This window comes from Anabas testudineus, chromosome 24, assembly GCF_900324465.2.
Source record: "Anabas testudineus chromosome 24, fAnaTes1.2, whole genome shotgun sequence".
NCBI classification, from domain to species: domain Eukaryota; kingdom Metazoa; phylum Chordata; class Actinopteri; order Anabantiformes; family Anabantidae; genus Anabas; species Anabas testudineus.
Genome location: NC_046632.1, coordinates 17,208,173 through 17,234,082, shown reverse-complemented (window position 1 = coordinate 17,234,082; position 25,910 = coordinate 17,208,173). Strand labels below are relative to the sequence as shown.

The following is a 25,910-nucleotide window of genomic DNA, read 5'->3' as shown; positions in this document are numbered from 1 at the left end:
CTTTGGCCTAAGGTGGCCAGCACATAACCCCAACATCTGGGTAATGACTGGTTCTTATTGTGTCATATATTTTGTTTGTTTTTTGTCCTGTTAAGACTGCTACCCACAGCTGTCACCAGTGTCAGCAGTGGCAACTGTACTAATGTGCTTTTACCTACATGTTGTATTTAAAAAATATATATATCTGAATATTAAATGACCTGCTAATCTTCACATTTAAACATATGTTAACATTCATTAAGTTAAATATTGAGTATTGGTCCACATTTACATTTATTTGCATCTGTACCAGAATCTGTTTTAATTTAAGGGTAGTATAAAGAATTGATGCAATGCTAGTGTAAATATCTTCCAGCAGCCAGTCTGAGCTATAATGAGTCATGGGACATTGAGAAAACAGATTTTTATGGTGGTGGCAGGTGGTTTGGGGGCTTTGAACGTTACCACATGTTGATTTGCTGGAAACAATGTGTAAACTCTCTCTCACACGCTCTCTTTATCTTTCTTTCTCTTTCTCCAGCATCCTGTTCCTTCAGTCCCAAACTTCAAACCGTCCATGTCGGTGCCAGACTGGCTGGTGGCCATCCAGAACTACATGAAGGCTCTGCAGTATCCTTTAACATGAGCACAGCATGCATGACAGCACATGGTGCCGCGACAAAGTATTTGTTCATGATTATTCCATTGACTGAAGTTAGTTTTCTTTGTGTCTTAAAACTTTTGACGTTTCCCCAGACATTTAAAGGATTATCAAGAGACCAACATGTTGCCAACTTCATGAGCACTGTGTAGGGACAGGTATCCAACAATGAAAACTACTGCAAATATTCTGTGGTCCCTAACATTTCTATCAGATACAACCACACAGGAACCCAGTTCTTTGAAATCAAGAAGAGCCGTCCACTGTGTGGGTAAGTGGACGGCAGCTTTGAAGATGACGTGATTGTAATAATTTTACAACAATACACACAGACTTTCAAAATTGGAACAACGACTTTGAAAATAACAATGCAATATCTGCATCCTTCTTCTTTTCCTCGCTCACCCTCTCTTTTACCCCTCTTGCTCTTGTTTCCTCGTATTCTCCCTTATTCCTTTTTCTCTTGACACACTTTCATCCTGCTGCTCCTCTTCTGTTTTCACCTCTTCCCCCTTTTGCCTCCTACTAATCCTCATCCTTCCACTTCACCCTCTTTGTCTCCTCCTCTCTCTCTCCTTTAGGTTAATGGAGACAGCAAGAGAGATGATCAGGGAGTCTTTGCCAATCAAATGCCTTGAAGCTGTCATCTTGGGAATGTATCCCTTCCTGAACGCACACACCACGCACAGGGTTGGTTTTTCTCTGGGTGAAATCAATGAGACATGTTGCTCAAATGTCGTAACGCCCCACCACCACCACCACCACTCTTTCCAGCTATTACTGAGCAGTGTTGCTTGGCAACAAGCCGACTTCAAAGTTTGACCCCCACCATACACACACTCACAAGCTTAGTATCATCCAGCAGAGCTTAAATTTTAAAGCTGCAGTGTGTACGTTTGGCAAAAGATTCATTATTAAGTTTGAGAAACCAATTTTCTATTGTATTTTTTCAACACACATTTTTCAGCCTTATGTTAAAATTAGAAACTCAGATTATACAAAGACCATGTTGATGTTAGTGTTGTGACTGATTATTCTTTTAAAACTAGTTAGCCTGAAAAAGAAAAATACAATCAATATATTGTGTCAGTGCAACACAATTTATTGTTGTAGCTTTTGTGGTACAAAGGTGAAATGTCATACCCACAAATTACCCACAATACCAATTCCAAGATGGAAAGGCATTAATATGTAGTTTGAGAGCGTGAGGAAGAATTAAGACTATTATTGTTAGTGATGTTCTATTAGGAGGTGCTCTTTTAACAAAGTCACATTTGTTTGTGTTCCTGTTGCTAAGAGGTAGTTTATGTGTGTGGAGTATCACCTTTCGCTGTGCCCTGGGGTCAAATCAATAAAAGGAAGGTAGGCCCCAGCGAGAATTGAACTCGCGACCCCTGGTTTACAAGACCAGTGCTCTAACCACTGAGCTATGAGGCCTTACCTGTGAGGTCAGGTGAATGACAAACATTTAAACACGTTACCAGCTGCAGAGGACACACCCAGGTGACATACCTGCTATTGTTAGGATAATGTCCTACCAATCTAACCAGTTATTAACTAACCAGTGATTAGTATTTTTGGATTTGGAAATACTTTATTACAGAATACAAAAACTACAAAAACTTCTGAGTGACTAATTATTTATAATAGATAACTTCTCTCCTTCTAGTTAGATAATACTTTATTGATCCCCCTCAGGGAGCTGTCTGACAGTACATATTGGTGCTACTGCAGGGTTTCTTGTCCAAGGACTCCTCACCAGGTAGTTAGAAATAGAACCACTAACCAATCCAACCAACCAACTACTGCCACCCCCCAAAAGAATGTGGGGATAATGATATCTCCCACCTGGCCTGGCTCCCCCTTGCCAGGATTTGAACTCTGGTCTCCTGCAACTCAGGGCGGCAATCTTAGTACTGTGCTATCTAGCCAACTGCTCTTTCTAGTTGTTATCTAGTCACTCAGAGTAGTTGTATTCTGTACTGGGTTCTACAGTGAGTAATTAACACTATAGACTAAGAGAAGCTGGGAGATGCACAGAAAAAATCTAAGATAGAGAAGTGAGAGAGGGATAGGGATGAATAGCCCCTGTTGTTGTAGCTTGTGGCAGTTGGAGCTGTCTGTCTAGTCAGCCACTGGTTGCTTTCCTTCCTTGTTAACAGTGATCTGAACTCCCTCCAGGATATTCAGAGTTTGTCTTGGGTCACAGCCGCTCTGGGTTTGTGTTGACTGTGTTTGCTTCTGACTCTGTGCCTCATTGTATTAGCCATCTCTCACTAGTGTTTGGCAGAATAAGGCAGAAATCAAGTTAATATATAAAGACTACATAAAGCATTTAACATGCAGAACATTTAAAGACTGTAAAACAGAATACAGAGTATGTGGACACATGAGCATTATACCTATATGTGATTGTTGTACTAGGAACTTGTAGGGATTAGCTCTAAATTAATCTATGAAAGCATTAGGAAGATGTTAAGTTCATCCCAGGGTGTTGGATGGGGGCTTTTTGCTTCACGTTATTGTCATTTTAATAAAAGAAGGGTCTTTTCCCAGTGTACTCCACAAAGCTGGAAGCACACTGTTCATTGTCTCAAATATTCAGCACTGTAGCATCAAGATGTCCCTCAGCTGGAATTGAGAAGCCTAAAGTAAGTAAGTAAAGCAGCCACATACTTGTGTCCATATTAATAACCATCTTTAACTTTTCAGTAGATGAGTGTTTGTGTGTGAGAAAGGAAATAAACTGGATGAAGATCCTGATTACACTAAACTAGAAATAAATTGGCAAACAGAAAAAACATGAAAGTCCATGGTTTGGTGTTGGTTTCTTCATTCACTAGGTCAGACAAGTTCAGGTGCCTGTTCTGCTTTGCTATTGCAGAGTTCCCAATTCTATAGAGACATACACACCAAAATATCAACTGTGTGTTCAGTGGTCTAGTTGTGGAGATGGCCTTGTGTGACAGGCTGTTTAACCAGTGACGGTCCTCTGTGGTAAACAGAGCAGATGGTTGGCTGCTGCTAGCTGACAAAGACAACGTCCAGATCTGTGTGTTTGTGTATGTGAATGTGTTGCACAGATTGCTGCAGTTGGATCAGTGTCAGTGTTGAAGTTGTGCAGCCCACAGCGTGACAGCTGACTTAATATAGATCTTATTTAGTTCATGTCTGTTTTACTGCACATTTTTAGAATTTCTACATTAGAAAAACGACCACATGAAGGGTTATTAACCCAAAGAAGGGGTTATCTTTCTGTTTATATTGGTATTTTACGGGACCAGTGCCATCACAGAAGGGAATTCAAGTCAAGAATAAGAACAAAAAACTTCTAAATAAAGTATATTATATAAATGAAAAATATTAAGGATAACGGTACAGACAAGAAGGAGAGAGAAAGGAAAGTTAAAGGAGTAGGGGAAGCTAAGAGGACACCTTAATTTACCAGGAGGCTGAGGCTTCCAAACACAGTGTCTCGCATCAGGTTGCAGATGGTGTCAGATAGCTAATCTGTTTCTATCTTCTTTAATTGAATAGGAACAAAACACAACAACGAATCAGCAGGAGATACACAAACACAAACTCTGGCAGTCTCAGACTCATTGTTTATCCTGTGGCATTTTCGTAGTATTGGCCTTTTGAGAGTCAGACTGAATCTAATTTCACATGACTCAAGCTGCTGTGCTGCCTCTGCTGTGAAAATCCAAACAAATATTCTCAGGTTTGTACTCAGTTGTACTTTTTTCAGCTTGTAGTCAATGTTGAGCTCCAGTGGTGCAGTCAGTGGGGCTTTCATTTGTTCATCTAATGAATACAGGCTTCAAGTATGAACTGGTTCAAATACAACCTTTTAGACAGCACCAGTGGGGGGAGGGGACAACCTCCAGATCCTTCCTTGACTCCAGTGTGTTCACCAGCTACTTAACCAATGGCCTGACGTCTCTTGAGCGTTTTCCCATCAGCTTTAAGACTCAGTTCTCAGGCCACTGCTTCCATCATGTTGTGCTGGGCGTCTACTGCAATGGCCGCTATGGATCTCTGGGTATGAGCCGTCGCCAGGACCTGATGGACAAACCGCTGACACACCGCACACTGGGAGAACTGGTGGCAGAGTTCGAGAGCTCCTATAAGAGATACCAACACACTCTGAAAAAGGTAAGAGAGTGGATAAAGGATGAGAATTACAGCAGGTTGTATTGATGGAATCAGGTGCGTCACTTTCTCCACTTCCTGCAGGTGAAGATCGGCCTATACGTGCCTCACGACCCCCACGTTTTCCAACCAATCGAGTGGAAGCATTTGGTGCTGAATGCTGCCCGACTGGGAGCTCAGGAGATGAGGAAGGAGCTGGAGAAACATGGCAGGGACATGAGAATGAAGGTACGTGCTACATGCACACATGGATCTCCACCCACCAGTTTTAATCAGATTGGAAAAGTAGTGTCAAAGGCAACTAAGCTCTACTATTCATAAACATGAAATGAATAGAAACCTACATAAATAGCACTTTGTTCTGCAGATAATCTAGAAATTCAGAGGACTGGAGTGTGGAAATGTTTCATTTGGTGGTTATATAAAATCATACTAAAGTTAACATAAAATGAAAATAATTAGTGGTATTATAAAAAAAAAACAAACAAAAAAAAAAAAACAAGACAAACAGGTTTTTTTCATAGTTGAACAAAAATTCATTTGAAGAGACCAAAATGTCTCCCAAAATTAGATCAAGCACACCGAATGTGACCTTTGAAAAAGTGAAGCCTTGCTTCCATTAATATGTTCACAAAAAGCAGTTACTGTTTATGGTCAGATGAATTATATGCTGCCTCCTGAAGCCTGAATTGAGCAAATTTAACTAATATATGCTGCTGTTTTTTAAATATTCTACCAAGATGGCACGATTTTGTACACAGTGCCATGGTTTTCCTGCCTTCGTCTGCACTACTGTAGCAAAATTGCAGCTTACATTACTTTTGCTTTTTGTAAAGTATTGTTATGTATCATCTTTAATTTTATTAGTCTTGGCTTAGTCTGATTTATTATGTCAGTGTCTCTCTTTAGATAAACTATAGGTTGAAGGTAGAACTCCTGGTCTTCTTCATCTAAACTCAGCATTTGAAGAAAAGAAAAAAAAATCGTGCATTTTTCCTTTTCTGAATCTGAACAGAGGAAACACCTTTGTTAATTGTTTCCCACGAAGCCAGAGAGGGATGTAGTTTCTTCTGGACTGAACATGGAATATAAACTGCCAGGAATTATTTAGGGCATGATGGAGAAGGAAGGAATGTGTGAGACGGAGAGAGGGAGACACACAAAGAAGTGGGTTGTTTGAGGTTAAATGTTTTATGAATCCCCTCAGGTTTTGTTTGTAATTTTCAGTGGTTATATTTTTCCTTTTTGCATTTTAATATTTTCCTTTAGCAGAAGCAATACTGTTAAAAGGTGGTGTATGAGTCTGTGTGTTGTTGCTTATAAGATGCCAGTGTTGGACATTAGTGACACTGCATGTCAGCAAGAGACTGTTTGTAGGTCAGTGAGTTTGCAGCTGTCACACTCACACACACACAAATGCCATCCTACTGTCAGGCTCGTCAGCTGTGTAGTGGTTTATGGGACATCAGTGTAATCTATGCTGTACCTCAGAGAATGTGAACTATGCGTGTGCTCTTATAGCTCTTTGTATGGAGTCAGTTTGAGTTTAGACAGTGAGAAAGTTTTTCACTGGTTCTCTGAGCGTTACAGTTAGAGTGAGGTTTATGCCAAGGTTATGGTTAGTGGCTGTGGAATTCATTTTTGTAAAGTACGGCAGGGATATTCACGACCTAAATGTCTGTTTGGAACATGAAGAACCCATTTTAATGCAGTAGATACATTTGTATTTATTTTTTACACATAACATTATAAAATATGACAAATTGTGTATAAATATAGATTATATTTACATTTAAAGTAAAGACCTATGCAGAACAAGTAGAAAGCTAAGAGCTAATCCAAAGACATCTACTGAAGACTGAAGACAAACAGGACTGCATTATTTAAACAGGAGTTGAAAGCAGTGGAATTTTACTTTTATCTGCTTGGTCCTTTAACAAAAAGGCTGTAGGACATGTTAGGTAGGAAAAACACAGACACACACATAATGACCCGTATATCTTTCAGAACCACATGATAAACACGACCAGCTGTGAAATATCAACTTCCTGACTTTCTTTTTCCAGACAATATGCCATCTATGTTCATCCTGCAGTTTTATTCTCCCACTGACTTCTTAATGATAGCTTCAAATAGCTGTCCAACGCACACACTCGCACACAATGCCTCATTTGTAAATGTTTCTGCATGATTCATCAGTCACTGCAGTTTTTAGATTAAGAGAGATAAAAAACATTGTCAGACAAACTTACACACATGGATGTAGACAGCTGGATTGGTTTTGAAGTCCCATTTATCATAGATGCACTTTCTCCCCCATAGCTGAATTGGCAGCAGTGGCTGTTATTTTAGCGCAGTTTCCGTACATTGAAATGCTTGAAGGAGTTTAGTGGTACATTGGCATTGTGAATCAGGGTGTAAATGGAAAACCAGCATGCGTCCTTAATGTGAAGTCAACTTTATAATAGTAAATTGTCACACTAATAATTTACTATTTTTCTGTTTTATGTTACTGTAAACTGAGCAGCGTTGGGTATTGGACTGTTGAACAGGCAGTTTGACAATTTGTAGACTATACAATTATTCAGTAATAAAAAAAAAAATGCTAAATTAAGAGGGATCATGTTGTCCACTAGAGGGCAGACAAAATATCCAAACTTACATACCAATACATGGAGAAGCTTTAACTGTAATATTTGTAGCATATTATGGGTTCTGCTCAATGTAACTCTGATATTATCAAACTTTGTCGGCTGTTTTGTGCTGTTTGGCTTATCTCATCTTCTTTCTCCTGAGGGTTGCACAGTTTGAAAGTTCTCAATTGTGAAAAAGTGTTGTAAAACGAAAGCGGTGAGCAGCATTATATCGTCTGTCATTGATTGGTGTGCGTTTTTCTTCTTTCTTTAGATACTAAAATCATCCAGTGCCCAGTCGCCGATCAAGGAGCGGAGCCGGGGGAAATCTTTATCACCACGGCGACGCCAGAGCAGCCCCCAGCAACGCTTCACACACCGCAGAGACAAATCGTAAGTGTTTTGCATCAAACTTGCAGAAGACTATGGTGTGTGGGGTCGTTTTCACATTTATAGCAGCTGATCAGATTTTTAGACTAGAGAAGGTTTCTCAACTTGACAGCTTTTGAATGGTGACTGCTGGTATTTAGCAGCCTTTGTGTGGTACTTCCTCCTCTCTTCTCCCTCGATCTATTCGTGGCTCGGCGCTTAAGGTCAAGGACAATTTAGACTGAATGTGATGATGCATTAGTGAGTTGGTGTGTCACATTAAAATTTGTCTCCAGGGAATACATTGTTCTGACATCTTGATGGTTACAACCCCATTTGTGTGTGTGTGTGTGTGTGGTGCTTGACAAACAGCGACAGAACTACTCACAGGCTCTAATCTCACCCTACAGCTGACACTGAAGAGCCTGTGCTTGTGTCTTTGCTGCCGACAGTTCAGCATTATCACCAGGCAGATGAGTCCTTGTTCAGATGACAAAGCGTTTCTATTGTGATCTGTATGTGAAACAGTCAACAGCAGATTGCCTCTCTTCCTGTGTGAGATGTAGGGTGAGACCACAGACACTGCTGTTAGACATCTTTATATAGAAGAGGAGAACTGAACTCTAATTAGAAATCTGTCCATTTAAAGCTGTTTTGCTAAGTGGCCATGAACATAACTAAAGATATGAATTGTAAGGAGATTCGTTTTGATTAGCATCAAAACATTAGACATTATTTTTGTTTTGTTGCGTTTTCAGTCATGAACTGGCACCCTGAACTTCTCTAGACACAAAGGAGCTGTCCTTTGTTATCCTACCACTCTCTAGCAAATGTCAAAGTAATGACCAACGAGTCCATGTGTGAATACAGCAGATAATTATCAGTAGAATTCCCAGCGAGCATGTGGATACTGTCTGGAGTTCACATGTGAAAATAGCCTTAAACTCATCATTTAAACCCTGCTGGATGAAATTCTTTTGGGGTTAGCAGATCTTAAAAACAGGGTGACTCACCACTTCAATTTCATGGCAGGGAAACTTGACACATGCACATGCAGGATGATGAGTGTGTTTGCGTGCGCTGACAGCTGTGTGGCGGGATGTAACACAATCTGACGTGGAAGGCAGCTGCAGCCCAGCCATACTGCAAAGTCACCACAAACACACAACACACTGCACCAGAATTACTGACATTCCTGGGTTTTCCATTAGACGTGGACTTTTCTTAAAAACAATAACAAAATAACAAAAACACAAAAATAACACATTTAGACTTTTTGTCAGCAAAATCAAATTAATGTTAACAATTACTAGATCATGCAAGACAACAGATCAAACACCAAATGCAGTTTAACTACAGATGAGATGAGTCTATTCCTTATTAGTAATATGTTTAGTCAATTAACTGACTGTTACATCACAGACTCATTATAAACCTGTTCATTGTGGCAAACTAACATATTTAGTAATGAAAATCTCAGGAACAGAATAATGTGACAGGAGACCCTGCTGCTCTGCTTAATAGAATGGATGTAGAGTTCTCCCAGGCGTGACAGATGTCTTTGAACCTTTCAGCAACAAGACAATTCAAAGTGCTTTGGATTATACATAAAAACACTAGGAGCCAATAGAAAAACACAGTTCTTCATTCATCCTTGTAAACTTACATTGAAATTCTAAAACAGATATTTAGCTAGTTGATTGTACAAATTTCTCATGTTATAGTTTAAAACAACAACAACAACAACAACAACAACAACAACACACAATTTGGAGTTTTTTTTTTTAATCGACAGCTCCCTCCCTGAGAACTGCACATAACCAGAAGCCCGGCCTTCTCTAAAAATAACCTTTTCCTTCAGAGAAGATAACGAGATGCACATTGTGAAAACACAAATCTACTTCTGTTGTCTTTAGGGTTCAATCTATTCTTCCTAAAACTCATTTGTTTCAGTCCAGGAAAACAGCTTAAACGGTCAAGAGAACAGCAGAACGACACATTACCACTTTAGACCACTTGAATGTGCTACTTAAAAAGCTATTACTGTTATCATAGAGCACTTAACATGTAGCTACTTCAAACGGACGACTCAAGCAGAGACAGCGTAATAATCTGCTGCCAGTTCAACAGCTGAGAGCAGCACCAGGTTATTTTAGCAGCATAAGGAAGCTGTTTCAGCACCGACTGCTGTACACACACACACACACACGTACACACACACACACACACACACACACACACACACACACACAAAACAAAAAAAATCCATTCAAAATACAAAATACATGAAGTGACATGAGTGAGGAAAAAATGAAACACAAGAAAGGAAACAATCCGAAGAGCACACTGCCTCAACACTTCTCCTTAATGTGTCCAGAGAGAGTTCTGAGGAGAAATCACTGTTGAAAGAAGGTTTGAACCCCAGTCTTCCACATGGAGCGCAGCAGCCTTATCACGACACTATCCAGCCACATTTTACCCTTCAGTTATTCATTTAAGTTTTTACGTAATTGATATATTACCAGCTGACAGAAACCTTATACTGGTCTGTACGAGAAGGGTCCAGTGTACTGTACTTCTATATCTGTAGCTATCTACTGCCTACAAATCCTGCCCTCCGTTCCTCCATTCATTTACATTTCAAAATACATTTCATCACAGGTATTATCAATAGTATTATTTTTGCCTTTTTGCCAAGTTTGAAAGCTCCAAAACTATTAACTGCAACTTTTTTTTAAACAAGTAGACAAAAGTCATTTTAACTTGGTAAACTTAAAATAACAAGAGCAGCATTATCAGTGCAAAAGTAAAAACTACGCAGTTTCCTCAAAAACAGGAATTATACTCACAGAAGCTGCAGCAGCTCTGGCTTTCAGCCATCTTTAATAATAATGTATAATCAGTGTGATTATGATCTCTTTCAGGCCGGCTTCAGTGGAGAGGAAACCTCCAGAGCTCAGCACTCTCAACGACGGCTACCAGATCCGCATCTGATCCCCTCCCTTCACCTTCAAGACACCTTCAACCCTCTCGTGTCCGTCCACACGTCATAACCACCCTGACCCAAACACGTCTGCCTGCCACCAGCGTTTGTAAGAGTGGAACCACCTACATCATCCGCAGCTCTGTTGGATTTGAGGCAGGATGGATGAACATACAAGACCTTTTCTCAACAGGAAGAAGCTTGTTTTTATACTTAAAGATGGATCAATGGATTCACTTGATCAGCAACGGATCTCTGCCAACAGCCTCAACACAACACAGAGTAGCTGCTTTTTTATTTTTTATACACCAAAACCATTTCCATTTCTCTGACTGAGAACAAGCACAGAAGTGTTTCTAGATTTCCTACATTTCAATTAACTGGCTTGAGGGCCATCGTGTCCTATCAGCAGAGGCAGCTCAGTGTTTCTGACGCCTCAATGAACATATGTTATAGAGACAATAACAGAAGTTAAGAGAGAAGAATAATACAATCTGTCAAACCGAACCCAGCCAAAAGATGATGGCCTCTCTTTGCACAAAACACAGGTTCAAGGTTCAGTTACTGTTGGTTTTGGTTGGTTTGTTAAACGATGATTGTGCCAGTTTAATAGCACAATTCCAAATCAGAGAATTGAGGCACAAACAAGAGTCTTTAATCTCTCATACCTGCAGTAATGTTATAGTTACACTCTGACTTTCCCCGAGTCCTTCCAAACCATCAGCAGTTTCACTGACTAGACTTCTTTATGCATGGTGTATTGATCAGAGCACACAAGTGTAGAATAAAGAGGGGGGCGTATGCAGGGAAATCAAAGACAGAGAGGAATAGGAAGCATAAGAGAGAGAATGATGAGAGTGATGAGAGTGAGAAGCGAGGGAGCGATACAGAGAGAGGATTCACTGCAGAACATCAGAACATCATTTGCACTGCGGCAAACCTCCCGTCTCCCCCTCCCTCTTATTTTCCCTCTGCCCTCTGTTGACACATAACTGTATTCGTATCCACTGCTGTTTTTATCCAATTGATCCAAACGTCACAAAGAAACATCTCAGCAGCAAAACGGAAACACTCGATGACAGATCCACACTAGTGTTAGACAGGAGGTTAATGGACACAGTATTTTATGCTAAACATGAAAACAGAAACTTTTTTCTTGTGTAAAACAAAAAGTTAACATTTAAAGAAGTCAGACAAACAGCCCTTCACATTTTAGGAACCACTAGTAGAGTTTTGTAACTCTGCTGCTTTAAACCCATGTGTTCACACAGAAAACCAACAGTGTTGATCAGCTGGCTGCCACAATCACAGCTGTTGCATAAACAGCTGGAAAATACACTGATTCAGCTGCTGCCAGTTTGTCCACTCAGACAAACAAAGAAGGCAGATGTTATGGGCCGAGTGCACGCTCTGTGACAAAGCCTCATTCAAGATTCCTGCAACAGGACGGCTGTAACACAGCAGTTATTAAAGGCAGTCAGGACAGTCGGGTTGGGATCTTCACAGGATCCATGTTGTAATATGAAATGAACTGTATGTTTAGAAAACAGATCTTAATTCATTAAGTCTGAAACGTAAAGGTGTGAATTCAAATCAAAAGAAGTCAGGAGACAACTTCAAGTTCCCAGAGCGGATAAAAGAATCATCATTTTGTTCTGTGTAGCTTTGGTACCAAGTGACCTATGAGAGTCCATTCAGTACTGTATGCACTGTATCATAAGGATTATCCAGAAACCTGGTCTGGTTTGATCTAGTTTTAGGATTCTCCTGTGGAGGCCTTTGATGAATAACTGCTCAAAAGCTTGAAATCTCTCATCACCTGTCGGCTATGATATCTGGTGATTTGAACCATTCTGATAAATGCTTGAAACAACAGAACAAATACGTGTAGAGGTTTTCTACACAGTAGAAGATGACATATCAACAGTATTAATACTTCTTATGACACAGAACAGAACCTGAATCCACCACCGATCTTCAACACGTGCCGTTAGACCAACTAAACTTACTGTGTGTCTAAATGTTTAGTACATCGACAGAATGTAACCTGCAGACTGAGAACTCCATCACTCACTTCTGTTTAAGGCAAACAGTCCTCCGGAGCTGATCTGTGACCACTTCTGTCCACACAGTCATCCCAAGACTCAAAACCAAATGTGAAGAAGTCCGCACCAAAAGTGACACTGAGGTTAGAACTAAGCTAAAACGCCTCTGAAGGATGTGATGACCCTGAAACTTGAAGCGTATGTAGTACTGCTGCAGTACATGTTCATACTTAACTTCTGGGAGCATCTCTGGTTTCAGATGGCATCTAAACACCTGAATATATCCGTCAATAGGAATGGGATCCTCTTTTAACTGACACGATGAGTGTAGTTTACTGATCCCAGTGCAACTTAAACATATTGAACTCTAATTAGTATAAATAATAAAACCACGATGATCTGTACGAACAGGCTGGTCATTAATCCTCTGGAGGACTGTGGACGTCTTTGTTCAGATTGTACCTGAGTATTGTCATTTGATTGTTGTCTCACTCGTTGTTGAATGTTTCAGAACTACAAACATCTTCGTGTTAACAGTAAGCTATGCACGCGCTGTGTCAGAGAGCAGGTGACGTCCTGAACTAAAATCTTAGTCTTCCACGGTTCAAGCGATGGAGGAAGGAGTTTGAAGCTCCATCTACACACGAGCAAAGAATCAGTCTGCTCTGGACAGCAGCTTTTCACCACAACATACAACCACAACCCGAACCTGCAGCTTTCTCTCTCTGCAGATCCAGCCTGAGCCGCATCACTGATTCAAGGTGCTGTGAGAAACGCAGAGCAGCAGATCGTACCACAGACCGGAGCCAGATGAGGCTGCTACATCTGCAGCTGTGGCTCAAACAAACCAGCTCAACGTGTTAATATTTGTACTGAAGGCTTCGTGTGGATACTTTCTAAAGGCCTAATGTTTGTTAGCATTAAAAACTGAAGCACAGAGCTGCTTCGCTTTGTGCACAACTCTGAGAACATTTTTCAGAATTGACCAGCATTTATTTTAACGTTCATGAAGTTTTGGAACAATACAAAGAAAGAGGGAGACGTTCAAGGGCCCTAAAGTTCTTTCATATCTTGATAAAGACAAACATCACAACTGCAGTTCTGTGGATTTTACCCGACAACAGAGACGAACAACTCGACACAGCAGAGACTCACGAACTGTGACCTGAGTTACTGCAGATGAAGACAAAAAAACACACAACATAAAACAGTGAGAAGTTCACGTAGCCACTGAATCCTGTTTCTGTCTGTCGCAGTAAAAACTTCTGTGCTCGACTATTTCTTACTGAATGTTTTCTTCAGTTTTTTTAAATATGTTTTGTTTTTTCTGTTCTTGGATCAGTTTCTTCAGGACGTCGAGTTCTATTCTTTGATTGTACTCTATGGTTTTGAATGAAAAAAACAAAACAAAAACACCACGTTGCACTCGTAGGTGCTTTTTCTGAAGGCCTTTGATTTGTTTCTAAAGTGCTGACTCTATGTTTCTCAACTCCACCTTAGCCCTAAACCTCCTGTCCTGGTAAATGTGCTCTAGTCTGTTCTAAAGTCAGCAAATCATTTGGCAGATTATAAACATCTGGATGGAAATGTGGTTTGAAATCTCTGCAGGCCAATGTTCGAACATCATTCAATCATTTTATTATGGCACAAATGCTGCTACCTGTTTTAATCTAGACCACTTGATCACCACCAGGATAACAACTATTGCACTTCTGAAGTGTCCTGAGGCTTAGAATTAGAAATTAGACTTTTTGCTGGCCCAAAAAAAAAAAAACTGAACATTTTGTATTTGTGCACTGCAGCTGCTGACAGAAAGTAAAACCAAAGTCAGAGCAACATGTGGACTATACCTGAAATCATTTTATTTTAAAAGAGCTTCAGTGCCTCAGCAGTGTCACTGTAATCAGATCATTGTTCTAAACCTAACGAAGCACCAGGAGTCAGACTGTCTGTGCTGATCAAACCCTGAACACTGGCACAGTATTCCTGCCTGACATATGATTTTTAGTGAGAGCAGCAGTTCCTCCCACTTTCCCTGTGTGAGAACACGGTGTGGTTTCGTATTCCTGTGGATCAATAGTAGGAGAAAACGTGACCCCCCTCCCTCAGTCAGTATGATTATTGTAACTCTCCTACTGTTACAGCAGCAGTTTTTATTGACCACTGTAGCAGCATGTGTTCTTTTAATAAAAGATCTATGTTTTTACCTCTGTGCACTTTTATCGGTCACATTACTGAATGACTTTTTTCATTTAGCGATGCTAGAGTTTTACAAAGTGCAGCCTGTTAGGACTGTTTATTTAAATGAGCTATTAGTTGTGCATTAACAGTAAGGACCAGACCACTGAACGAACCACAAATTATCTATTTACAGCACCGACACGTTTATTTCTGCAGCGTATGGTTGGATTGATCACTCAGATGCAAACAGCTCGACCACGATGCCACATTCAGGCTGCAGATGAGGAAGGAGAGAGGGAAAGTTCAGGTAAACAGAGAAAGTGAAAACATCCCAGAAAGCGTTAGAAGAAGAAAAAGGTGTAAAATATAAGAGAACTAAGAATTCTTGTTGCTGCAAAGTTCCTGGTTCAAACCCACAAAACAATCTTCCTTCTGTTAGGGATCAGCTGCTGTTGTTCCCAAAAGGAAAAAGAAACAGGACTGTGATGCACTGATCAGAATCATGGTGTGAATGAATATTATTATTATTATTAATATTTTTGATTTTGATTTGAAGGAGGCTGATGGAGAAAATCAAACTGAGAAGACGACGACGAAGCTACAGTGACACGTGAAACTACGATTTGAAAACTGCTGTTCCTCTTTTCCTTCATACAGCACACTACAGCCTGGCTTCTGATAAAATAATCTGCTTACGTTCCACTGCAGATATGACTGTGTGTGTGTGTGTGTGTGTGTGTGTGTGTGTGTGTGTGTGTCGGACAGACACATGGTGGCAGCAGATTTACTGAAATAATCCTTCAATTCTCATCTCTGCAGCAGCAGCTTAGGGATTAGAAGACAGCGGGGGCTCACCTTGCTGTGTGTGCAAGTTTCTGTCGATGACTTATGATGATGATGTAAGGAGTGTGTGTGTGTGTGTGTGTGTGTGTGTGTGTGTGTGAAGCTCCACCTCCATCTCTATTGAGAGGATTAAGCTGGAGACCGAGCTGACAAGGTGAAAAGGTCCTTAAGAGGAAATATCAACGAGAAAGATAAATCAGATCCATGTCCAGCAGTTCTATAGAACGTACTGATCCTCTGTAAAGTCACTTGAAGCAAATTGGTTCAAGACGTCACAGCTCAACAAAGATCATCTGAGTGAATACACCTGGATCTGGAAGGTCCAGTTACTGGTGGATCACTGAAGACAAAATAACAAACCAAGCCTGAAAAGCACAAGTCGGGAGATGAACACAAGAACAAATCCAAGAAGTGGAAGAAGGACGTGGAGGTCTATGTCTGCAAACTGTCCTCAAGAGCTGAGGGTTGAACAAATGAGTTTAGTTTGATAGTTTTCTCTGACAGCTGTTACTAATAACACTAACAAATGATGACATTTTATCTGTCAAAATAGTTGTGGATGAGTTTTCCACAGGCTCACTGTTGCAGCTCTGATGTTCCTCCATATCTTCTGAATGTCAGGCCTGACTAATGTGCACCAGACGTTCCTGTCATCACCAGTACAGAAACACTTAGTGTACATAATGAAGCACTGTGCTGCACTTTAAACCCGTCTCTACACCTGAGGCGTCTGTGGTGTAACCTTGAGAGAGAGAGGAGCCATTTATAAAACAGTAACAGGAGGAGCTGCAGGGTTTGTCACAGAAACCTGAAATAACATCCAGGGAGCAGACAAAGGTCCAAACAACCACACGACACCGAGAGTCGAGCCAGTCATCATCACGACAGGTCGGTGATTTAATGTCTCAGTGTGACAACAGGTCACACTAAAAACCTTCCACAGAAACTTTGCCGTCCTCTTCATCCATCCTAATGTCCAGTACCTGGTCTACTGGAAGGTCACATGTTATCTGTGCTGCACCATCACTGCTGAACACAACCCACTGCTGCCACCTAGTGTTCAGAAAGTAAACAGCTCAAAGCTCCACCAAGATAAATTCTGTTGATTTGCTGCAGCAAAACAACACAAAGAAGAAAAGTGTGAGAGCAGACAGACTTCAGACTACATGAGAATATACATTTAGTAAAGCTGAAAATCACACTGCACTGTATGATACTCAGTGAGTAGCTGTAATACAAAGCTGTGCCACCCAAAACTACATCAAAGTTATTTCAATGGCAACAAAGCAAAGTTCATCTGCTGAGGAACAAGGTGGAAAAAGAAGTGAATATATCAAACTGAAGACTTCCGTAGTGTCACGGCAGCTAAAGTTCAGTAAGTTCAGTATATTATTATATTATTATTATTATTATATAAAATATTCCACACTGTAAAAAAAACTATTAACGGGTTTTCCAGAATCATGTATTGACTGTTTGGTATTAAGTATTAAAAATCATTTCTCTGAACACAGAAACAGTAAAGTTGAGATCCAGACACTGAACAGTGACCTGAACTTCACTGTACGGCTCCATAAAGCTGAGAACGTAACAGTTATATAAATCTACACAAGTCTACTTTTATCTAAACTAAACCTGTGTTAGGATTAAAGAGGAACTGAAACAGGCGTTCTTCTTCCTATTGTCTGCTTGTTTGCTTTATTAGTCTAAAAAGCCCGGCTCCAGTATTACTTCCAGTGAAATGAGATGACCCAAACAAAGGTCCTGAGACCCGGGCCCAGTGGGCTGATGCAGCCGAGCGTCTTTCTGCAGAATACGAAGAGATGTGAGAGCCGATCTGAGGTGGACGGTGCAGCCACCTGTTTCCATCACACAGGAGCTCAGGTGATTCAACCTGTTTCAATGAGACGAGGAAATGAACGACACACAAACAGTAAAACCAAAACCTGCGCGTCCCGTTAGAGAACAACAAACACAGACACGTCCGTTTACAGCTGGACTGAAAAACCAGCAACAAAAAGACACAGCTCCATCCCATCAGGCTGAGGAGGACAAACAGCAGAGTCCTTGCAGAACGAGGGCTGGAAACAAAACAGCTGCCTCCTGCTTCAAACAGCTATTTCTCCAGTGACAAATGGACGAGGAAAACGAGCCAACTGCAGTTATAGAAGCACAACAACAGCATCTGTCTCTGGAAGCAAACATGAGAACAGTCTACAGAGAGTGCACACAGGAGCGAGAGACTGAGCTCTCCATCACACACACCGGGAGACAAACTCCTACAGAGCATCAGTGAACTGCACGTGGACACTTCGCTCAGTTCATCCAGGATCAGATTAAAGCCGACAGTCTGTGTTGTGGTAACTAACCTCACAGAACCTACATACTGGACGTGTTCATTATAACACAGTAGACATCATACAACCAGCAGGCACGTGTAAAAACTCATGATCTTTATTTAGAAATTGTAAATTGGTGACTTCTTTACAAAAATATATCTGTTCATGCTCATTTCTGATTATGTACAAGTCTGAAGTTATAGCAGGAGATTTATGAGATTTATAAGATGAGCACAGATGAATCTTCTCTTAAAACAGACTTTAACTCCCTAAAGCAGCTTCCTGTAACTGACTCTGCAGGAAACATGTTCACCAAGTTCAAGTTTCTCTCTCTTTGTAAAATAATATAAATTAATTTGATCTATTTCTTATGATGCATTATTACATTTGAAGATAAATAGTTTCCCTCTGTACGTGTTTGATTTATTGTTGGTGACAGTGGATACAAAGTAAAACACGTCCGTGGTGCTGATACCGAGGAAACTGTTCAGGTTTTAAAATGCAGCCTCTTTACTCTTCTCTAAAATCATATCATCACATAAAACTGGCTCCACTTGTCTTAGTTAGCAACTTATTGTCATCAGCAGCACTTTATCTTCAGAAATTCAGATTTAAAACATGACGCTTAAATAAATCCTGACGGAAAAACAACACAAGTAAAATCTTTACATTAAGATTTGTTCAAAATGAACTCAGTTGTTTTTTAACGGTCAAAGAGAAAAGATCGAATCAAAAGCTGCTCATATGAACGAGGTTTTCAACATTGGTAAAACAATCAATTATTAGTCAGATTATAGAGTTCATAAAAAGAAAATAGTAGCACTTTCATTATAGTTTCTAACAATTCAGGGTCAATGTTTTTACTTTTAACTTTTCAATGACTTTAAACAAACTTTGAACAAAATCCATGTTCAGAGCTCAAAGAACAGGTTCAAAAGGTTTAAAATGTGACTCTAAACAGCTCTCAGCCGCCCGGGTGAACACTGGAACAGGTTTTACTTGGTGTAATCAATCCTCCCGTTAATAACGGTATTTACAAGACTCCTCCAACAGAAGATCACAGTCATCCATCGGTGTAATGCAACATACGGCTTCAGCCTTTTAAATTAGTCACGTTAACTGAATATCTTTCAAAAAGCAGTTGCTTCTTTTTTTGTGTCCAGAATTCACCAGGAAAACACAAAGAGGAGGTTTTCTACTAAATAGATGTAAAAATCCATTTGGTTTAATAAACTCAGACTTCTGAGGCCTCGTGTCAGCTGTAGATACATATCTGAAGGCGTCAAGAAGAATGAGTACTGCAGTAAGTAAAACCTCTTCCAGTGTTCATAAGGACGACTGATTCTGTGTTGATCTGAGTTTTTGGAAAACATTAAATACATGTAAGTATTTTATATTTTGTTCCACTGCAGCACCGTGGAGGTCATCATGAACGTCACAGCTGTACCAGAAAAACAAACTCTCTCCGACTCGTTTACTGCAGACAACACCTCAAAAAAAGACCAGTCCTCTTTCTTCAACTGAATTTTCATGTTGGCTGTTGAATACACATCTTATTCTCTTCCTTCTTTCCTGAGCTGCACTGTTAGCACTTTAGACGAGAGCTGCTCGGATCAGTTGTCCCACGACCCCCGGTCAGTGCTGAAAGCGGAAGCGAGCGAGGAGAGGGAGGTGGTCAGACGAGTGATGCTCATTGGGCAGGCCGCGAACTTCCTCCAGGTCCGACATGCCGACCAATGACAGCCTGCCCAACAGCTGGAGGCCCCGGACACCAGGAAGTGAAGGAGGGGTGATCAGTTCTTTAAGAGAGGAAGGCAGAGGGAAAGTGTAGAGTGGCAAGAAGAAAGAAGAGAAAAGGAAAAATGAAAGAGAGAAAAAGATGTAGGAGAGTGAAGAAATGTGGGTCTCAGCCCTTAACAACAACTGTCTGAGTAGCAACCAGGTGTGAGCGGTTATTAGATTACTCATCTGGTTTGGATCAGATATTTTCTATATTAAATGAGGGGTTTATGTTTTATTAGTTATCTTCTCTTTAATCACACGTTCATTTAAAGCTTTTATTCAATAAAATCAAAAGGAGTGTGAAAGAATTTAGGTCATAAAAAAGCTGCTGCTATTTCAGAAGTTAAGATACACTAGTAAGGAAGTATTTCAGTGTGTGTGTGTGTGTGTGTGTGTGTCTCAGTACCAGGAGTGAACAGGATGTAGTCCACTGTTATGGCTGTGCGGGAGTGACAGGTGGTGATCTCAGGTCTCCCATCAGGCATCAGGCGGTGCTGGTAGGACGACTGCAGCTTCAGGCCGTGCTCAATCTTCGCTCTAAAGAAAGACGCCCACACACAGAGTTAGAGTGTGTGTGTGTGTGTGTTGTTTGAGGCCACACTTTACACTGTTAGCGCTGCACTCGAGCGTTTTTACAGTCAGAATCAACTGATAACTGGGAACTTGTCACCTGTTCAAAACAGCAGCAGCAGCTTTGGTAGCGAGATCTTCCACAGTCAGGTTGGAGATCGCTCCTTCTACAGCTGAGAGAAGAAGGAAGTGATGAGGTTCAACAGAATAAGACTAAAACTATGTTTGAACGTAATCTGGTCAACGACAACAACACCAGTCTCACAAGACGTTTAATGTAAGTGAATTTCTAGACTCACAAGTGAAAAACTTTAACGGAGTTCAAAACTCCGATGATGAAGTAGAAATAAAACCTTAAAACTTAAATAAGTCTAAACAACAGTAAGCTACCTCTGGGGCTGGTGGGGGAGGACTCTGCTGTGTCCTTGTTCTCATACTGACACCGATGGTTGATTCCCAAACTCTGAGACCAGATTGGAGGCGTTAGAAGACGGTGACCTCTGGGGGGGTTCTCCTGACCAGACACCTGTGCACACAAACACATTGATTCTTGTTTCTTCTACTAGTGCAGAGTGACGTATTCCTGTTGCTGATTTTATGTCATAAACAGCCATGAACCCAAATTTAACAGTTTACGACCCTCGAGAAACACGTGAGGGTCTCACCATGCCCGTCGGAAGTCCTCTGTACTCCAGGCAGCCTGTAGTCAGGAAGGTGTACAGTGGACTCCAGGGTGTTGAGTTAAAATCCCCACACAGCACGACGGGATTGGTCATCCCATCTGGCAGGCGGGACAACCGCCTGATCTCAGCCAATAGGATGGCGAGCTGGGACAACTTGATGTCACCACGGCGGGGATTGTAGAGGAGGTGAGTGTTTGCAACACAGATGAAGGCGGAAGGATCGGACCGACCCATGGTGGTGTTAGGCCGCAGCAAGACAACCATTCCCACGTTATCCCTGTCGAGGACGGCGTCACCAGGGCGGAAAAACTCCACCGGATTAGAGGAAAGGAGGGAGAGGCGAGATGACTTGAAGATGATGGCACAGCCGTCTGGTTTACTTCCTGTTCGCTTCTTATACTCACAGTGGTAACCTGAGCCAGACATTTAGATAAGTGTGTCAGAGACAGCGGCACGTGCATGTTAAATGGAATAAATATTATAAAGACACACACACACACACACACACACACACACACACACACACACACACACACACACACACACACACACACACACACACACACACACACACACACACACACACACACACACACACACACACACACACACACACACACACACTACCTAGTGCCTGTAGAGCAGGTTTAATCTGGTTTTCATAGTGGTCCTCTTGGACTTCTTGAAGACACAGGATCTAGAAAAAATGGAAAGTTCCTCAAATAAGGTAAAATATGACTTCTTAATGCAGCGTTCTACACATTTTTTAACAGTTTGTGTTTGTCCACTTCCTGTTTCAACATGAGTGCTGAATCTGAATCTCTGCAGTTTGGAGAAGTCTACGAAATGCAATAAAATCTATTATAAGCTCCTAAATGAGCATGTGTCCGTGTACTATTGATCACATATCCTTTTGAGTTTTATATCCTAATGCAAGATGCTGCAGGAAAAGTCATCTTATCCAAACAAGCATCATGAAAGTGTCCAGTGCACTCACATCTGCATCGTGCTGCTGGATCTCTGCAAGCAGATTGGGCAGCCTGTACTCCCATGGCAGGATGCAGGGGTTACAGTGTTTGTACAGGTAGACGTTGTCCTGCAGCAGCTCCTGAGACAGGATATTGTAGGACATCACAGAGAAGTCAAAAGCTGTGCTGCTCTCTGGTGGCTGGGGGTAGGCACTGCAGTCAGGAGATGTTTCCCAATGTCTCTGAAGAGCTGAGGAGAGAAAGGTGAGAAAGATGGTGAAGCCAAGAACTAATAGGATGGAGATCTGAGCTCAGACAGAAGATAACAACAGCACAATGTTTGCAGGTTTACTTAACAGGAGACAGAAATTATGTTAATGACGCGAAAGCTACACAGACGGTAACTCAAGATGTCATAGCAACATGCAGTACAATATTCATTGTTTTTAATAAGTTAAGCGAACTTACGTTTCACAGGTGTAGCCTCGTCCTGTTGTCTGTCAGGTGGAGAAGTTCCAGGTGGAGGAGGCTGCTTGTTGGCTTCAGCTACCCGCCACGGGTTTGAGGGGTGAATAGTGTTGCTAGGTTGTGTTAGAAACCCTCTTCCCTGTCCTCTATCTCCACTTTTGTCCCGTAACTTTTCTTCCGGTCGTGTGTTTCTGTGATGCTCCACCTGCTTCTCTCCACTCCTGTCTTTAAACCAAGGGTTGGGTTTGGGTTTTTGCATATAACCTGCATCCTGCTCAGGTCTGGACTTATGGGTTTGAGTCCTGAATCCTCCAGTCTGAGAATCTTTACACCCTCCCTGCTGATGTTCAGTCCTTCTTCTATGTTGCGTTTCATCATGACTGGTGCTGTCTTTTCGTGATCTGTTTTTATTCCAATATTTAGTCCTTTCTACATCTTTATCTCTAATAGTTTCCCTACTGACCTCCTTTTCAGCTCCATTTGTCCCTCGGTGTCGACTTCCGTCTCTGAAGTGTTGATTTGGCTGAGGGTGCCTGCTTGTGCTGGGATCCTGGTGCTGGTGTTCCCTCCTTCCATCTTTTACTTTGCTTTCTGTCGCCCCTGCTACTGCTGCTCTGTGTCCTTCTCTTTCCCCAGCATTCCTCTTCTCCTCTGTACTTTTTCTCCTTTTGTAAGGAGGCCCTCTATCCCTGTGAGGAAGCTCCGTCATGAGGCTGGCAGTGGTGTAGAATGAACGGCACCTATCGCTCAAGATACCAGGGTTGATATTCTGATGATGTGATGTCCTAATGGTGAAAACCTGCTGGGCTGGTGGGTAGGAGTGATGGAGTCGAGGGTGCCAGGGGGGAAATCCCCGCACCGACGACCATGGACGAGGAGCTGGGATGAAATGGGGGAGATAGGAGGGGGTGGTGCTGCTCTTGAAGCCCGCCCGGCAGAGAATGAGATGGCTGCGGGGAAGGAAGGAGGAGCTCGAGGAGCTCAGCTGGCTAAGGAACATGGGGTGGCTGGAGGGAGAGATTGAAAAGAAGCCAATGGAAACTATTGTTCAAGCAAAACACCAAACATTCACTAAGTGCAGCTTTTATTTGCCATATGTGACGGACCATCTTTAGGTTGTGGACTGTCAAAATAGTTAAGATGTTGTGCGTCTTAAGTAAAATGTGACTTTGAAAAGAGAATTTTTAATATTTTACAGATCAAATTAAACAACTAATCTAACAATATACATAACACTGCCACACGTTGGAGCCATTAAACCATAACAAGGTTTATACTAGAAAATCTAAAGTCCAGCTGACAGAAAACCACTCAATGATGCAATTCACCTCTGAATGAGTCTCAGAATATTTATTTACAGACTACCACTGAAGATGCTCATTTGCCATTAATGGTCCCTAATTAGCATAAAGAGACTAAATTAGTATTTCTATATTCATAGTGATATGTTAAACACACTTACTCTAACTTTACTGACGGAGCTCACTGAAACTCTCCTAACACTTCTTCATGCACAGCTGATGCAATCAGAACCTACCATTCCTGTAGGGGGAGCAGAACAGTCCAAGTCACACCGGCCTCTTCCAAACTACAACTAATTATTTCATTAGAACTTATAACAGCTAGAATTAACTAATCAAGTTTATATAAGATTAACTCATTTATTGTTTGCTCTAAAAATAGATTTAAAGGACATAAAGGCGAGTTAAGCAGCTAATCTTCACATTTTAGAAAACTAGATATGATTTTATTACTCGTTACTTTAAAATTGTTTCCTTTTGAATTACTAACGTTATTAATTTCATTTCTAGTAAATGTAGAAATATTCTGTTTAAATGTTAATAAAATACACATCAGAGAAACTATATAGTATATCTATACTACTATATCTGACAGATGACAAAACGTTTTCTAATAACTGAAAGTTTGTTTAACAAGCAGAAATTGAGCAAAGTTTGCTAATTAGCTAATAACTAGCGGCTAATTGTTGCCATCTCACTTTAAATTGAACTCGTTGCTGGTGTCTGGAATTCAATCCGTGGTTCTATCATCTATTAAACCATTAAACTATCAGTTTTAACCATTAAACTATCAGTTTTAACCATTAAACTGTCAGTTTAATAGTTTCAATTAGTTTAATTTCAACACTCGTTTCAATGAGCCGACGAACGCCGGTTGTTTTAGGCTAATTTAATATAAACACAACTCTAATTTCCTCATTATTTTTTAACGTCATTTAGTTAGCTAACATTAACTTACTTCTCCTCGGGGATGGAAATGACATCGTTTATGTTTCGGCATCGATGAATAAAAAGAAGTTATAATTAAGGAGCATTATAAATGTTTTAAACCTGTTTTTGTTTCAACTGAATCCAAAACAAACCGCTATAGCTGTCCCCAGCATATGACGTCACAGTCAGCGCCGAGGGTGCTGTGCTGCCTTTAGGGACACCGGCTAAACCTGTGTTTTCCATGATCGTTTTACAAAACACAGTTCAACGAACTGACAACGAACACTTTTGAAGTAGATTTAATATAATTTAATATAGATATAATTTTAAAACGTACACTGTACACAGCAGTATTCTGCTACAATATAAAATAACAGAAGAACAGAAGTCGTGTTAGGAAATCCCAGTTTCCTCATTCCCATGTTTCCTTTTACAAATGCACCTCTCTGTGGATTGGTAGTGAAAGTAATTCTAAGATTTACGACAGAATAAAGCAGCATCTCTTTTGTCTTTGCCTTGTTGGAACTTGTAGTTTTTCATCCCGTCTCCCAGCATTAGATAGTATGATACTAACTCATCAACGGACTACAACTACTTCCGTACGGCAAAACATTGGCCCGACTGGAAACGTGGCTCACAACTAGCTTGTTTCGTCGAGAGCATCTTGAAATGTGAAGATTTATTACGTAGTTATCTCGAATTGTTACGACTAAATCCAGCAAAACAGCTCAGTAGTTTACAGCGAGTCTGTCAACGGGGTTCTTTCTGTTTCAAATGAGCTACCGAACAAAAACGACGTGAAAGGTCATTGTAACGTTCACTTACGTAAAAGCGAACCTCAGAGGAAGACGGTGGAAAACGGTGTCAGCTGCAAACGTGCGACGGGGTCTGTTTGTCCATGTCACGAAAGCACAAAGGAAAACTGCTGAGGGTGCATCACGAATGAGCTTTGTGGTTAAAGAACAGCAGTCATCTGGGAGAAGAGGGGGGGTCTGCACCATGGAGCCCTGGAGCTGGACACAC

The 25,910-nt window shown here is 41.0% G+C and overlaps 2 protein-coding genes and 1 non-coding gene across 9 annotated transcripts in view; 1 reads left to right on the top strand and 2 right to left on the bottom strand.

Moving 5' to 3' along the window:
- The window catches only part of vash2 (vasohibin 2), a 22,921-nt gene extending 7,893 nt beyond the window's left edge, over window positions 1–15,028 (top strand). For all 3 annotated transcript variants that reach the window (XM_026342024.1, XM_026342026.1, XM_026342025.1), the window contains exons 3-9: window positions 521–609; window positions 855–911; window positions 1,222–1,296; window positions 4,558–4,795; window positions 4,877–5,020; window positions 7,700–7,818; window positions 10,719–15,028. In XM_026342024.1, the coding sequence (XP_026197809.1) occupies window positions 521–609; window positions 855–911; window positions 1,222–1,296; window positions 4,558–4,795; window positions 4,877–5,020; window positions 7,700–7,818; window positions 10,719–10,788 (792 nt within the window). In that variant the 3' untranslated portion in view covers window positions 10,789–15,028. The remainder of the gene's footprint in view (window positions 1–520; window positions 610–854; window positions 912–1,221; window positions 1,297–4,557; window positions 4,796–4,876; window positions 5,021–7,699; window positions 7,819–10,718) is intronic.
- trnat-ugu lies at window positions 2,005–2,077 on the bottom strand. Its single transcript has one exon. It is a non-coding gene; the product is annotated as a tRNA-Thr (tRNA).
- On the bottom strand, window positions 7,832–25,910 carry angel2 (angel homolog 2 (Drosophila)). 5 transcript variants are annotated; one of them, XM_026342020.1, is made up of 11 exons: window positions 24,916–25,051; window positions 24,119–24,198; window positions 22,657–23,663; window positions 22,218–22,438; window positions 21,848–21,917; window positions 21,203–21,633; window positions 20,928–21,063; window positions 20,638–20,710; window positions 20,374–20,504; window positions 8,808–8,937; window positions 7,832–8,345 (listed from the first exon to the last, which is right to left on the bottom strand). In XM_026342020.1, exons 3-11 carry the CDS (start codon window positions 23,654–23,656, stop codon window positions 8,069–8,071), a joined length of 2,469 nt encoding a protein of 822 aa, XP_026197805.1. In that variant the 5' UTR covers window positions 23,657–23,663; window positions 24,119–24,198; window positions 24,916–25,051; the 3' UTR covers window positions 7,832–8,068. The 5 variants fall into 5 exon arrangements, with proteins under 5 accessions (XP_026197805.1, XP_026197803.1, XP_026197806.1 ...); XM_026342018.1 differs by lacking the exons at window positions 24,119–24,198; window positions 24,916–25,051 and adding an exon at window positions 25,713–25,910; XM_026342021.1 differs by lacking the exon at window positions 24,119–24,198.

What these genes read in the sequence shown, in the direction of transcription:
- angel2 (XM_026342018.1), bottom strand. Translation starts at nt 25,888, where the DNA reads ATGGTGCAGACCCCCCCTCTTCTCCCAGATGACTGCTGTTCTTTAACC. An exon ending in CTCCCCCACCAGCCCCAGAG is followed by an intron (nt 20,711 to 20,927) that starts GTAGCTTACTGT and finishes TTCTTCTCTCAG; the next exon opens with CTGTAGAAGGAGCGATCTCC. An exon ending in GCTGCTGCTGTTTTGAACAG is followed by an intron (nt 20,505 to 20,637) that starts GTGACAAGTTCC and finishes GTCTTTCTTTAG; the next exon opens with AGCGAAGATTGAGCACGGCC.